The 16,879-nt window shown below is 40.0% G+C and overlaps 1 protein-coding gene across 4 annotated transcripts in view; it reads right to left on the reverse strand.

Moving 5' to 3' along the window:
- Window positions 1-293: 293 nt before the first annotated feature.
- LOC138745707 (endophilin-B1-like) overlaps window positions 294-16,879 on the reverse strand; it is a 64,426-nt gene continuing 47,840 nt past the window's right edge. For all 4 annotated transcript variants that reach the window (XR_011346431.1, XR_011346432.1, XR_011346430.1 and 1 more), the window contains 2 exons: window positions 8,660-8,800; window positions 294-750 (listed from right to left, as the gene is read on the reverse strand). Coding sequence is in view for 1 of the 4 variants with exons in the window: in XM_069902988.1 (XP_069759089.1) it covers window positions 8,711-8,800 (90 nt within the window). In the remaining 3 variants the exon portion in view is untranslated. The remainder of the gene's footprint in view (window positions 751-8,659; window positions 8,801-16,879) is intronic.

Below are 16,879 nucleotides of genomic sequence, written 5' to 3' on the forward strand. Positions count from 1 at the left end.
GTCCCCTAAACCCAACCCTAATCCTACCCACCTTCCCCAAACCCCAACTCACACCCCAACTCTACCTCCTACTCCTACCCCCTTCCCCTAAACATATCACAAGCCCACTGCCCTGAACTCTAAACCTAACCCTAAACCTCGACCTAACCCGAGCCCACATCTCCTAACCCTAAACCTAACTGTACCTCTACCCGTCCTTGACCCTTATCTTAATTCTACCCACCTTCCCCAACCCTAACCTAAACCCTACCCCTATCCTCTACACCTATCCCCTTCCCCTAATCCTACCCCATACCTGCACCCCCTACCACTACCCCATTACCTACCCCTACCCTCTCACTACCTCCTTTCTCCTACCCCCTTCCCCTATCCCTCCTTCCCCTAAGTTAGGGGTAGGAAGGGGAGGGGAAGGGAAGGAGGGGAAGGGGAGGAGGGGAAGGTTAGGAGGCGAAGGGGAGGGGCAAAGGAGAGGGGAAGGGGAGGTGAAGGGAGGAGGGCTGAGTTTAGGGCATAGGTGTGAGGGTAGGTGAAGGGGAAGGTGAGTGGGAGGGGGTTGGAATGGAGGAGAGGTAGGGGAGAAATGGGTGGGGGAAGTGGGTGAAGGGATATGGAAGAAGTGGGGAATGGAGTTGGCAGGGCCAGAGGGAGAAGGGGAGGGGTTCAGGCCATCAGGATGTTGTCCGTCCTCTGTTCAGCTGGGCTGCAATGTTCTTCTGGACTCGTGTCTTGTCTCTGAGATCGCTCCTTCTCCTGGGAAGAGAAATACGAGTGATAGAGATGCTGTCTCCGAGGCCTGATCACGATGACTTTGGAGGGCCCCAACTCGTCCCCCATCATCCCCCTCCCTACCCCTGCACACTAGGGCCTTTCTCTTCCTCTGCTTTACCTGAGGAAGTGTGTTATGGAGAAAACCACAATCTATATCTGCAGAGCTCAGAGTACCGTGTCTCCATCAGGCAACACCCTGGTTCACCACGACATGGCAGCAAGATGCTGGACAAATCATGGATGGATCAGTCAAGTCCCTTCAGCTGACCCATCTGAACGTACCCCACAACAATATTACTCTTCCCTCCCTCTCACCAGTACCTTCTGCTTTTCTTTTATTTCTGTCCCGAAATTAAAATCTTTTTCATGCCTTTTTTGGACCAGCCTCCATTACTACCCCTGGCAATGCATTCCAGCCACCCACTACATTCTGTGTCAACAAAATATCCCCCTCACATCTTGTCTAAAGTTCCCTCATCTCATCTTATTTAGACGTCCACTGGTATTCTCGCCCCAGGAATGCACACAATATTCCAAGTGTGGTTTGACTAGAATTTTATACATCTGCAACGTTACCTCTCAGTTCTTGAACTCAATCCCTGACTCCTGAAGGCCAGCACACAATACACCATCTTAAAATCCCTCTCAATTTGCACAGCAACCTTGAGCGATTTATGGAGCAGGATCTAAATATATCTCTGTCCTGCACACTGTTCATCATCCTGCCATTAACCAAGTGCTCTGCCCTCACGTTCTTGTAATCTGCATTCAATAAAGATATTGGTCTATATGAAGCTAATTTTAATGGGTCTCCAACCTTCTTTGGAATAACTGTTATTCGTGCCCTTGAAAATGACTCTGGAAATAAACCTGTACCAGTTGCTTGTTTAAGTACATCTCTATTTACAGGATTGAACTCCATCTGCCACTTCTCTGCAAACTGGATGACCTATGACAACCTTCTACACTGTCTACAACATCTCTACCTCTGTGTCATCCCCTGACGTACCCACCCTTCCACTCCCATCATCATTCATAAAAATCACAAAGAGCAGGGGTCCCAGAGCAGATCCATTTGGAGCGCCACTAGTCATTGTTCCATCTACCTCTACCCTCTGTTTACTGCAGACAAGCCAATTCTGAATCCACACAGCCAAGGCTCCATGGATCCCATGCCTCCCGACGTTCTGAATGAGGCCACCGTGACGTCCTCGTCAAGCACCTTACTAAAATCCACGTGCATCACATACAAACCTTGACCTTCATCTATTTCCTTTGACACCTTCTCGAAATACTCAATTTGACTCGTGATTCAGGACCTGCTCCTCACAAAACTATCCATGAGTGTGCCCAGCATGTTTGGGCATTGCCCTCGGACCCAGCATCTGCAGACTTCCTGGCCAGTCCCTCCCTTATCCCTTCCCAGAGCTTCCGCATCCATTACAACATTAAGCATTGCTGCCCAGTACTGCCCAGTACAGACCTTTGTAAACGTTCTCCACAACCAACTAACCCTTACCCGTACCACACCCATAACTATGGGTGGATTAAATATCCAATTAACTTCTTTCTGAAGTAATGTATCATGAATTTGATGTTGATTCCAATTTTGAATAACTTTTCATAATTCTAGTTCAGCTCCTTTAAAGTTAGATCCATTATCAGAACATAATTTTTTTACTTGACCAGGTCTAGGAATAAAACGCCAAAGAACATTAATAAAAGAGTCTCTGTCAAGCAATGACGCTACTTCAATATGAATTGCTCTCATAGTCAAACAAGTGAAAATAACTCCATATCGTTTTTCAACACTTCGTCCTCACTTTACTTGCAAAGGACCAAAATAATCAACTTCCACGGATGTAAATGGGAATTCATCAGGTGAAACTCTGTCCTGTGGTAAATCTGCCATTTGTTGTTGTCCAGGTTTTCATTCTCTCTGTTTGTCACAAAGAGATGAAACCTCATGATTTCATTATTAATATATTTAAGCACTGATGTTCTATCAGTCCAAAACACAGGATCTGCTAACTCCATCTGTAATTCTCTTCTTAACATAGCGTCCATTTTGCTCGCCATAATAGCAGCAGTCAATTCCATTCAAGGTCTTGTGACTGACTTTAATGGAGCCACTCTGGCTTTTCCCATTACAGATCCACCATCTACTCGCACTTGGTTATTTCACAGGACTCAGTAACTGACAGGATCAAAACCACCTTCGCTTACATCAGAAAACTGGTGTAACTGAGCAAATGTGGCCACTCCAAAGTCTGTTGACATCAAAACTTCCAAGTATTTGAAGACGCTCAATCTAATTTTTCCAATCTTGTGCAATGGATTCTGGATTAGTTTCATCCCATCAAAATTTTCTTCTGCACAAAACTGGTATTTTCCCGAGCTGATCATTAGGCTGAATTCGGCCAATCGGGAGAAGAGGGTGTGCAGCTGAGACTTGTGTTGTGCCCAGTCTCTGCTGGCGACAAGAATGTCATCCAGATAAATGAACACGAAATTCAAATCCCTGCGCACTGTATCCATGAGGTGCTGGAAGGTCTGGGTGGTGTTCTTGAGCCTGAAAGGCATGCATAAAAATTCGAACAAGCTGAAGGGGGTGATGATGGCCGTTTTGGGGATGTCCTCGGGGTGCAATGGGATTTGATGATACACGCACACCAGATCGACCTTGGAGAATACTCTCACACCATGCAGACTGGCCATAAAGTCCTGAATGTGAGGGATGCGGTAACGGTCAGGTAATGTCGTGTCATTAAGCCGTTGATAATCTCCGCAGGGGCGCCAGCCATCGGAGGCTTTTGGGACCAGGTGGAACGGCGAGGCCCAAGGACTGTTGAAGCAACGAATGATCCCCAGTTCCTGCAGATGTGAGAACTCCTCTTTCGCTATCTGGATCTTATCTGGCGGGTTTAACAGTAATGTACGATAAACTGTATCAGACACTGTGAACTCGGTGTCACAGTTGGGAGAATATTTAACGGTGATATACAGTAGACTTTGGCAGATACTGTGACACCAAGTTTTCAGTGGTGAGAAGCTTTAACAGTAATGCATGATAAGCTGTGGTTGATACTGTGATACCAGGTACACAGTTGGAAGAGGTTTTTACGGTGATGTAATATTAACTGTGGCAGATAAAGTGACACCAGGTTCACATTGGGGAGAAGTTTATGGTGATGTACGGAAGACTGACGCAGATATGGTGACACCGCATTCACAACGAGGAGAAGGTATATCAGTGATGTACAATAAACTGTGGAATATACTGTGACTCCAAGTTTACAGCGGGGAGAAGGCTGAACTGTCATGTACGATAAATGGTGGCAAAAACAGTGAAAAATGGGTCAACGTGGGGAGAATGTTTAACGGTGATGTACAGTCGACTTTGGCAGATACTGTGACACTGTGTTCACAGTACTGAGAAGGTTTAACAGAGATGTATGGTAGAATAAGGGAGATTCTGTGACTCCAGGTTTACAGTAGTGAGAAGATTTAAAAATGATATACAATAAACTGTGGCAGATACTGTGAAACCTGGTTCACAGTGGGGAGGAGGTTAATTGTGATGTACAGGAGACTACGTAGATACGTTGATACTGGGCTCAGAGTGGGAAAAAAAAGCTTTATTGGTGTTGTATGGGAAACTGAGGCAGTTACTGTGACACCGGGTTCATAGTGGGGAAAATGTTTAACAGAGCTGTACGATAACCTTTGGCGAATAAAGTGACACCAGCTTCATATTGGGGAGAATTTTTAATGATGATGTACACTAAACTGTGGCAGATACAGTAACACCATGCTCACATTGAGGAGAAGGTTTACTGGTGATGTACGGTAGAGTGGCAGGCTCTGTAACACCGAGTTCACAGTAGTGAGAAGGTATAATAGTGATGTACGATAAACTGTGGCAGATACAGTAAAACTGGACTCACAATGGGGAGAAGGTTTAATGGTGATGTGTGGTAAACTTAGGCTGATACTTTAACACCAAGTTTACAGGGGGAGAAGGTTTAACGTTGATGAACGGTAGATTGAGGCAGAAGCTGAGAGACAGCATTCACAGTAATGTGAAGGTTTAACAGTGATTTACTATAAACTGTGTCAGATACTGTGACAAGATGGCGCAGAGGGTAGACGTGTGGTTCCACCCTTCCCCAGTTAGACTATCAAATGCTCGATTTTAAAAGTTGTAAAAGTGATTAAAAATACTGTTCATAGACTTTGGAATAGTGGTGGATCGAAATGGCTACAAATGTGAAAAAATCGAAAACTCAGTTCCAGAAAGAATTACCTTACAAAAGTGTTGAAGAATTGTGGCCGAGTTCAAATTGAGCAACGGAGTAGTCGACTAGTATCTCCAAGCCTCAGAGGACTCCTGCCCGGCTAAGTATTTAGTCGGCACCACTTGCGCTATCTCAAGATGACGACAGCTCAGCGATGAGTTCAGCGGTTTTGACTCGTGCACTCATGATCACAGGCGTGAGGGCGGGCCAGCTGAGTGAGGACAGGCCCGTGAGCCTGCAGCATTGCCTAGTGGTCAGGAAAGGTACAGTGTAACATCAGAAGACGCACCTGCGCAGTCGGTGGCGCTACCGGGCATGTGCAATGCGTCGAGGGTCCACTAATGCTTTGGAAAAGGTGTGAGCTGTGGGGGAGTCTGAGCGACGGTTAACTGACGAGGCCGGCACACTGTTATCGGGTGTCCAGACCAGCAGCAGCACCGGAAGAGGACCTATTGCTATGGAGGAAGAAGATGCTCAACTTCATTAGAGTTTGAAGAACTGGAGACTGAGGCAAAAGACGGTCGGCCTCAAAGGGAGGTGATGGATCCTGGACTGGATTCTGTGTTTCCAATTCTGGAAGGGATTGCTCAACTCATGGAAGATATGGCAAATATATCAATGCAGATGACTCATCAGATGACTCAAGGATTTTTTGGAAATGAAAACTAAAATGAACACTGTGTGTGAAGAAATAACTTTTATGAAGCAAGATATTAATGTAGTTAAGAGTGATGTTACGAGATGGACATGATCAGTGGACACTGTGCAAGAACATTTTTAAAAGATTGAGGAGGCTTTCTTGCATGCAAGAGTCAAGTGGAGCGTAATAGAGAAAAAATGGAAAAGTGGAAGATCCTTTTGTAGATTGGGGGATTTCAGAGGAAGGAATTATTGAAGAAGTTTGACTCATTAGAAAACTAAAGGCGTAGAAATAATGTTAAGATAGTAGGTCTTCCGGAAGATATGGAAGGTTCGGATCCGGTGAAGGTTTTGAAGAAATGGATCCCAGAAGTGTAGGGCAGGTAATTCATTCCGGATGGACTGGAATTAGATCGACCAAACAGAGTGTTAAGGAAGAAACCGTTTCCAGGCCAATTACCATAAGCAGTTTTGATTCGCTGTTTTAAATATCAAGACAGAGAGATGATCCTCCGATTGGTGGTGCAGAAAACACGGCAAAATCAGGCTCCACTGATGGTTCAAAATAATAGGGTTTTTTTTAAATGCAGATCTGAGTCAAGAAATTATCAGAAGAGACCGAGAATATAATTCAGCCGAAGAAGTATTGTGGCGAAAGGGATATAAATTTGCTTTTCGTTATGCGGCAGTATTGAAAGATTTTTATGGGAATTTTCAATCTCAGTTTTTTGAAAATGACCAAGATGCTTTAATATTTGCTAATTCATTGCCAGATGTTCGAGGAAATGGGTGATCGTCACCATTGTCACCGAAGGGAAGGGTCAATGGGAATGGAAATGGGAAGATTGGAAAATATGGAAAGAATGGAAAAAAGTTGAATTGACGCAAAGTCTTCTCGATATTGAAGATCCGGAACAATCATTGGGACTGGAATCACTGGGTTGAATGTTTTTGTTTCAGGACTTTGTGAAAGTCTGACTGGGGGTGGGTGACACTGAGTCCTTTAGTCACCTGCCACTTGTGGACTTTACCACACCCAGATTTTTAGGGGGTTACTACTCTTGAGTAGCTTGTTTAGGGATTGATTTTTCTCTTTTTTTTGGAATTTTTAAAATAGGTGGGATTCGAATACAGCGAGACTTAGAAGGGGAGAATTATTTTATAGTAGGATTCACATTTGTGAGAAGGTTTAACAGTGATATACTATGAACTGTGTCAGATACTGTGACACCAGGTTCACAGGGGGAGAAGGTATGTTGTAGGGTATGTTGAGGTAGATAACTTGACACCAGGAGTAAAGTGGGGATCAGGTTTAACGGTGATGTACTGTAGACTGAGGCAGATACTGTGACACCAGGTTCACATGGGAATAAGGTTTAATGGTGATGTACGGTATGTTGATGTAGATCATGTGATACCAGGTGCACAATGGGGATAATGTTTATCGGTGATGTATGGTAGACTGAGGCAGATACAGTGACACCAGGTTCACATGGGGATGAGGTTTAATGGTGATATACGGTATGTTGAGGTAGATAATGTGACACCAGGTGCACAGTGGGGATAAGGTTCAACGATGATGTCCGGTAGACTGAGACAGTTACTGTGACGTTGGGTTCACAGCAGTGAAAAGGTTTAACAGTAACGTACGATAAACTGTGTCAGATACAGTGACACCAGGTTCACAGTGGGGAGAAGGTTTAACAGTAATGTACGATAAACTGTGTCAGATACAGTGACACCCATTCACAGATGTGTAAATGTTAATCGATGATGTATGGTAGACTGACAATGGTTTCAGAACATTAACACGGTTTATCAGTCATGTACAATAAACTGTATGAGATACTGCGACACCAGGTTCAGAGTGGGGAGATGTTTTAACGGTAAAGTAAAGTAGACGTTGGGATATAATGTGACGCTGAGTTCAGGGCAGTAAGAAGGCATAATGGTGATGTGCTTTAAACTGAGGCAGATACTTTAACACCAGGTTCACAGGAGGAAAAGGCTTAATGTTTATGAACGGTAGACTGAGGCAGAAAATGTGAGATGGATTCCACAGTAGTAAGAAGGTTTAACAGTGAGTTACTATAAACTGTGTCGGATACTGTGACATCATGTTCACATTGGGGAGAACGTTTAACAGTGATGTACGGTAAATTGAGATGGATACCGTGACATCGGGTGCACAGTGGGGAGGAGGTTTATCAGTATATACGATAGACTGAGATCAATACTGCGACTCCAAGTACACAGTAGTGAGAAGGTTTAATGGTGATGTACAGTAGACTGAGGCAGATACTGTGACACCAGGTTCATGTTGGGGAGGAGGTTTAACGGTGATATACTGTAAATTGAGATATATACCGTGGCACCAGGTTCACAGTGGGGAGAAGGTTTAACGGTGATGGACGGTAGACTGAGGCAGATTCTATTACACCAGGTTCACAACGGGGGAGAAGGTTTAACGGTGATATACTGTAAATTGAGATATATACCGTGACACCAGGTTCACAGTGGGGAGAGGGTTTAACGGTGATGGACGGTACACTGAGGCAGATTCTATTACACAAGGTTCACAGGGGGGAGAAAGTTTAATGTTGATGTACGATAGACTGAGGCAGAAACTTTGAGACAGGATTCACATTCGTGAGAAGGTTTAACATTGATGTACGATTAACAGTGTCAGATACTTTGACATCAGGTTCATATTGGGGAGAAGGTTTAACGGTGATGTACAGTAGAGGGAGTCAGATGCTGTGACACCAGGCTCATTGAATTGTTCATTTATCTTAATTACAACATCTAATTTATATGCTCCATTTTTTTGTGGCAACTTCCAAACATTCCATAAACTTCTATTCCAATCAGATTTTGTTCATTTAAATAGGTCACCACTAAAAGCCTAAATCGTTTGGTCTCTTAAGTACGCTGCACAAAATTAAATTCTTTACCTGGGTTTGGTTCAACGGCACTTCAGTCTGCTTCATTATTTTTTCAGCCCCTCATTTTGTGCTTTCTGCTTTGCCCAGCCGATACGCCAAATGGGCATCCAACTCTGTCTTCTCAGCTTCACCCAACATTTCCTCTGTAAACTTGAGAAAACCAAGAAGACTAAAGTTAAAATTTTCACATTGGCATTTTCAAACACAAAAATGACGCTGTGAGTTGCAATTTCACATCAAAATCCCACTTGCTAAACTTTCAAGCAACTGAATCGCATCCAACAGCTGGAAAATTGTAAGAGAACTGTTTGGTTAAAGCAAAGACTCCACCCAGTCACCCCATTAAAGGCCTCCAAGTTAACAACAGATAGCAACCTGAAAGTTAAATACAAACATCTGTATCAGGAATATTAACGGGCTTTTAAAAAAAAAAATCACTTCCACTATTGAAAGAAAACTCCTCAGGGAACATCAGGCTCTTGTTGAACAATTCCTGTTGTATTGCTCAAAATGGTTTGAATCTTGATTTCAAGCAGAGTCATTTGGTGAGATTGTTGGTCCAGAACAAACCCTGCCCACACACTCCCTTAAATACCTGCAAAGACTTGGTTCAGCTCTGCTCCATGCTAAAGCTATCAAGCTTTTCTGAAGAGATAACAGACTTCAGATGCTGGTACATTGAGTCACAAAAACACTAATGCTTCCCTGAACAACACAACAAGAACCTTCCCGAGTGGTAAATTTCAACAAGACATAATATCATTTAACTGTTGTGTTTGTGTCGTTGGAGAATTCCCTTTCCATTCAATCAGAATTAGAGTTTTGGCTGCCGTATTTGAGAAAAGATGTGCTGGTCTTGGAGAAGGTCAGAGATGATTTACTGGAATGATATCAGGAATGAAAGGGTTAGTGTATGAGGAACAATTGTCGACTCTTCGACTGAACTAGTTGGAGTACAGAAGGATAAGGGGGACCTCAGAGGCATTTCAAATGCTGGAAGGCCTGGACATAGTACATATGGCAAAGATGTTTCCCATGGTAGGGGATTCTAGAACAAGGGACATAATTTCAGGATAAAAGGGTGTCAATTTAAAACAAATGTGGAAAAATTGATTTTGTCAATGGGTCGTGAAACCCACGTGAGGTCATTGGGTGTATTTAAGGCAGAGATTGACAGGTATTTTATACGTCAAGGAATTAAGGGTAATGGGGAGAGAGCTGGGCAGTGGGGCTGAGTGGAAGAATGGTGGAACAGACTCGAAGGTCTAACTTCTGCTCCTATATCTTGTGATCTATATCCTGCTGGAGACCTAGTGAATCCTCCTCTTGTATTCCATTCTTAGAAAACATTCTGCATCATGGTTTTATGTCACGTGAACCCATTTCCGATTGAATCCCATGTTACAAATAACCCAATGCAAATTCTGCATTGAGAGGACTGCAGCTTCCTCTTTTGAAAAATTGTTATGGAGCAGCTCAAATGAGATTTCTTGCTTCTTTTTTTGAAAGGGTTAAAATAGAATCAAATAAAATAGGAGAGGGAAAAGCAGAAGAATTTATGTACAAGTGGGAATCAAAATTAATGGTTGGTGATAAAGATACACAATTGTTGAAACATTTGATTAATATATGGAATAAAATAAATGATGAAATTGGTGTAAGTGGATGTACATCACCCAGAATGGCTTTGATTCAAAATCCTCGTATCTTCAGGATCATCAATTTCTGGATAGCTGGTTTCGTAAGGGGATTATAAATGTTGAAGATTGTTATGAAAGGGGTCAATTAATGTCATTTGAGCAACTGAGAAATAAATATCATATAACTCATCGCAATCTTTTTTGCTATTTCCAACTAAGAGCTTTTTTTTTTTTTTTATATTTTTTTATTTTTCACACCATAAATCACATTAACCATGATACACATATTTTGCTTTTCACACATATACAATGTCATTTTCTCCCCCCCCCTCCCTCCTCCCCTCCCACCCTCCCCACCTCCCCCCTCCCGTCCATTTAAGGTATAAAATCTAGGATACATTAAACAAGTCAGACAATGTTGTCATTCAATAAAAATACACCAGAAATTCCACTGAGTCCATTCTTTTCATTTCCTTTTCCTTCCGTTAACTTAGGTAGTGATTGTCCCCGGTAGGTTTTCGCTATTGTGTTTAATATAAGGCTCCCATATTTGTTCGAATATTTCAATATTATTTCTTAAACTATGTTATTTTTTTCTAATGGAATACATTTATTCATTTCTATATACCATTATTGTATTTTCAAATTATCTTCCAATTTCCAGGTTGACATAATACATTTTTTTGCTACGGCTAGAGCTATCTTAACAAATCTTTTTTGTGCATCCTCCAAATCAATTCCAAATTCTTTGTTTTTTATGTTACTTAGGACAAAGATCTCTGGATTCTTTGGTATATTGTTTTCTTTATTTTATTTAATATCTGATTTAGATCTTCCCAAAATTTTTCTACTTTTTCACATGTCCAGATTGCATGAATTGTTGTTCCCATTTCTTTTTTACATAGAAAACATCTATGAGATATTGTTGGGTCCCATTTATTTAACTTTTGAGGTGTAATGTATAGCCTGTGTTTCCAGTTATATTGTATCATACGTAACCTCGTATTTATTGTATTTCTCATCGTTCCAGAGCATAACTTCTACCATGTTTCCTTCTTTATCTTTATATTTAAATCCTGTTCCCATTTTTGTTTAGTTTTACCATTTGTTTTCTTGCAGTTTAATATACATATTTGTTATAAATCTTTTGATTATCATTGTATCTGTAATCACATATTCAAAGTTACTTCCCTCTGGCAAACTCAAACTGCTTCCTAATTTATTCTTCAAGTAGGATCTCAATTGGTAATATGCCAGTGCTGTATCTTGAGTTATATTGTATTTATCTTTCATTTGTTCAAAGGATAATAATCTATTTCCTGAAAAACAATTTTCTATTCTTTTAATCCCTTTTTTCTCCCATTCTCTAAAGGAAAGGTTATCTATTGTAAAAGGGAGTAACTTGTTTTGCGTCAATATTAGTTTTGGTAATTGATAATTTGTTTTATTTCTTTCTACATGAATCTTCTTCCAAATATTGAGTAGATGATGTAATACTGGAGAACTTCTATGTTGTACCAATTTTTCATCCCATTTATATAATATGTGTTCAGGTGTCTTTTCCCCTATTTTATCTAATTCTAATCTAGTCCAATCTGGCTTTTCCCTTGTTTGATAAAAATCTGATAGGTATCTTAATTGTGCGGCTCTATAATAATTTTTAAAGTTTGGCAGTTGTAGGCCTCCTTGTTTATACCATTCTGTTAATTTATCTAGTGCTATCCTCGGTTTCCCCCTTTCCATAAAAATTTCCTTATTATTTTCTTTAACTCCTTGAAGAATTTCTCTGTCAGTTGTATTGGCAATGCCTAAAATAGGTATAATATCCTTGGAAAAATTTTCATTTTAATACAGTTTATCCTTCCTATTAGCGTTAATGGTAAATCTTTCCAATGCTCTAAATCATCCTGTAATTTTTTCATTAGTGGATAAAAATTGAGTTTATATAGTTGGCCGAGATTTTTGTTTATTTGTACACCTAGGTATTTTATTGCTTGCATTTGCCATCTAAATGGTGATTCTTTCTTAAATTTTGAGAAATCCGCATCATTCATAGGCATTGCTTCACTTTTATTTACGTTGATCTTGTAACCTGACACTTCTCCATATTCCTTCAATTTCTTATATAATTCTTTTATTGATAGTTCTGGTTCTGTTAAGTATACTATAACATCATCCGCAAATAAACTGATTTTATATTCCTTGTCTTTTATTTTTATCCCTTTTATATTATTTTCTGTTCTTATCAATTCTGCTAGTGGTTCTATAGCTAATACAAACAATAAAGGTGATAGTGGGCATCCCTGTCGTGTTGACCTGCTTAAGTTAAATTGTTTTGATACATGTCCATTTACTGTCACTTTCGCTAATGGTCCCTTATATAATACTTTAATCCAATTAATATACTTCTCCGGGAAACTGAATTTTTGCAATACTTTGAACAAATAATTCCATTCTACTCTGTCAAAGGCCTTCTCTGCGTCTAAAGCAACTGCTACTGTTGGTGCTTTATTCCCTTCTACTGCATGAGTTAAGTTAATAAATTTACAAATATTGTCTGTTGTGCATCTTTTTTTGATAAATCCAGTTTGGCCTAGATTTACCATTTTCGGTACATACTCTGCTAATTTGTTTGCATATAATTTAGCTATTATCTTATAATCTGTGTTAAGTAAAGATATTGGTCTATATGACACTGGTGTGAGTGGATCTTTCCCTTGCTTTAGTATTACTGTAATTATTGCTGTTTTACATGAATCTGGTAAGCTTTGCATTTTATCAATCTGATTGATTACTTCAAGGAGGGGCGGAATTAATAAGTCTTTAAATGTTTTATAGAATTCTATTGGGAATCCATCCTCTCCTGGTGTCTTATTATTTGGTAATTTTTTAATTATCTCTTGTATTTCTACTATTTCAAATGGTTCTGTTAATTTATTTTGTTCCTCTATTTGTAGTTTTGGTAGTTCAATTTTAGTTAGGAATTCATCTATTTTCCCTTCTTTCCCTTCGTTTTCAGTTCAGTATAATTGTTCATAGAATTCTCTGAAGTTTTCCTTAATTTCTTTTGGATTATATGTAATTTGTTTATCTTTTTTCCTTGATGCCAATACCATTTTCTTAGCTTGTTCTGTCTTAAGCTGCCATGCTAGAATTTTGTGCATTTTTTCCCCTAGTTCATAATATTTCTGTTTTGTCTTCATTATGTTCTTCTCCACCTTATATGTTTGTAGTGTTTCATATTTTATTTTTTTATCCGCCAATTCTCTTCTTTTAGTTATATCTTCCTTCATTACTAATTCTTTTTCTATATTTACTATTTCCCTTTCCAACTGCTCTGTTTCCTGATTATAATCCTTCTTCATCTTGGTTACATAACTTATTATTTGCCCTCTAATAAATGCTTTCATTGCATCCCATAGTATAAACTTATCTTCCACTGATTCCGTATTTATTTCAAAATACATTTTAATTTGTTTTTCAATAAATTCTCTAAAATCCTGCCTTTTAAGTAACATGGGGTTTAATCTCCATCTATACATTCTTGGAGGGATGTCCTCTAACTTTACTGTCAATATTAAGGGTGAATGGTCCGATAGTATTCTAGCTTTATATTCTGTTTTTTCTACTCTATCTTGCATACGAGCTGATAACAAAAATAGGTCTATTCTTGAGTATGTTTTATGTCTAGCCGAGTAATATGAATATTCCTTTTCCTTTGGGTGTTGTTTCCTCCATATATCCAAAAGTTGCATTTCTTCCATCGATTTAATTATAAATTTGGTTACTTTGTTCTTTCTGTTAATTTTTTTCCCAGTTTTGTCCATATTTGAATCCAAATTCAGGTTGAAATCCCCTCCTATTAATATGTTCCCTTGCGTATCTGCTATCTTCAAAAAGATATCTTGCATATATTTTTGATCTTCTTCGTTGGGTGAATATACATTGAGTAGATTCCAAAACTCCGAATATATCTGACATTTTATCATTACATATCTCCCTGCTGGATCTATTATTTCCTCTTCTATTTTAAATGGCACATTTTTACTAATTAATATAGCTACTCCTCAGAAACATTTGTGTTCATGCTATAGAGTTTAAGGCTGCCCAGGAGGAATATAATGTGTTTTCTTTAAGATTGTTTGCCCTCACCCTGGCGAAGGATGGGGCCAACAGACATGTTGCTGGAAGGGTTCGAGAATTGATATGGTAGGCCATAGGAAGCTCATGTTTCGATCCACAGAGCACAGGTGTTTAGCAAAATGGCCACCCAGTCTGTATTTGGTCTTGCTGATATTGAGGACAACTGAGTCTACCAAATGTATTAGATTAGGTTGGATGGAGTGCACATGAAGCTCTGCCTCACCTGGAAGGCCTGATTGTGGCCTTGGATGGAGGTGAGAGGAGATGTAGGGACAAGTTTGGCAATTTCTGCAGTTCCAATGGGGAGTGCATCAGGTGGTGGTGGGTGGAGTGGGAAGTGCCGTCGAGGGAGTCACAGAAAGACGTGCACCTATGAAAAAAGGATATGAGTGGAGCGGGTTAGATGTAGCAGGTTAGAGGATGGTGCTGAAGTTGGAAGTGTCCAAGGATAACGTGTCAGATGTGGCAGCTGATGGGTGGTAAGTGAGAAATCTGCGGGATTCTGTCCGTGTTCTGCCGGAAAGGAGGTGGGGTAAAGGCAAAAAGATAATTGGAGATATGGGTGCAGGCTTTATCAATGACTGTATGGGGGAATCGGCAATTATTGAAGAAATAAGACATTTTGGGTATCCTGGTATGAAGACCTAAACTTGGGGTTGTTACAGGCCCAGAGGACCCCAAAACCTAGCAGCAATAGAAAATCTCCAAGACAAACGGATACTTCAACAAATGTCTTTTTAATTTCCTTGAAACAACAAAACAGGATCAAACTTTAAACTATCACTATTAATGTAACTGCCTAACATTAACCCTTTCTAATTCTAAGCACAGGTGTATTTAATGTGTATAAAGTTCTTTGACACTCTTACAAGTTCACCGGTATCTATCAATTCTTATACTGTGCACAGCATTCAACATTTATGACTTTTCACCAAGCTCTGGTGCTTAAAAGTAAATGTTTACCCTCCAGGAATGCTCTTGTTGGTTTCAGAGAGGGATTTCTTGCTCATTGGACACACAAAAACTGATTCCCTCTGATCAGCCACTTTGGTGTCTTGCCAAAGAAACTTTCACCATCAGAGTTTTCCAAATGATAACCTCTTCTGCAGGTCACCATTGAGTTCCTTTTGTTTCCCTTATTTCAGGTGAAACACCATTTCTAGCCAGCAATTTCCTCTTATATGTCGAACAAGATTTTTCACAGGCTGAACTGAGAACTCACAACCTGTCTTCAAAATGGGGTTTCAACAAGATGACAGCTTGCCATCTCTCTCTCTCTCTCTCTCTCTCTCTTTTAGCAAAAAGCCTATTTGGTGTCTCCTCTCTGCTTGCAAAAGCACATGACCTTCTTAGAACGGTAAACTTCTGAGTACAATAATATGTTGTTTTAAAAACAATATTCCATTTTGCACCTGCTTTTGAAATTATTTAGCAAAACAGACTTTGCAAAAGCTCTCGATGGCTCTCGGCGCCTGCATGACTCACTCTTGGCAAAGCTCTTGCATATTAAGTAAGAGCTGTTTTGCAAAGTGTTTGTATTTGTTTGTGACCTACACGACTCCTACAATCTATCCTTCAAAAACATATCTACATACAATATAAAATATAGATAATCCGTCACAGTAGAGATGCAGCAGAGGAGTTGTGATAAAATCAATGGTGCCCTTGCAAAAAAATAAGTGGGAACAGGTATAATCCAGGTAGCTCTGGAGAGTGGAGTTTATAATAGTTTGAAATTTGAACCTCTCTCACTATTTCAGGAGACAATTTACTCTCATGTATTTAAAATGTGTCATATCACACAAAATTGCTTTTTCTTGATGAAAGACAGACAGATTCGCCATTGGCAGAAATTGCCTGAAACATGGGATTCAGTAGGCCCACGGCCCAACTTTCTCCCCTTAACCCTTGATTCTTTGATGAATCAAATACCTTTCAATCTCTGTCTTAAATACACCCAATTACCTCATTTCCACAGATTCATGACCCACTGACAAAATAATTTTTTCCACATCAGTTTTAAATTAACACCCTTTTATCCTGAAATTATGTTCTCCTGTCCTAGAATCCCCTACCATTGGAAACATCTTTGCCATATGTACTCTGTCCAAGCCTTCAAGCATTTGAAATGCCTCTGAGGACCCCCTTATCCTTCTGTACTCCAACTAGTACAGTCGAAGAGTCGACAATTGTTCCTCATACACTAACCCTTTCATTCCTGATATCATTCCAGTAAATCATCTCTGACCTTCTCCAACACCAGCACATCTTTTCTCAAATACGGCACCCAAAACTCTAAACCTGATTGAATGGAAAGGGAATTGTCCAACAACACAGACACAACAGTGAAATGATATTATGTCTTGTTGATATTTACCAAAAATTATTAAAGAGTCAAATAATAACTTGCAAAAGATGCCGGGGCCCAATTATGGACAATTATCAC

This window comes from Narcine bancroftii, chromosome 11 (genome assembly GCF_036971445.1).
Source record: "Narcine bancroftii isolate sNarBan1 chromosome 11, sNarBan1.hap1, whole genome shotgun sequence".
In the NCBI taxonomy this organism is placed as follows: Eukaryota; Metazoa; Chordata; class Chondrichthyes; order Torpediniformes; family Narcinidae; genus Narcine; species Narcine bancroftii.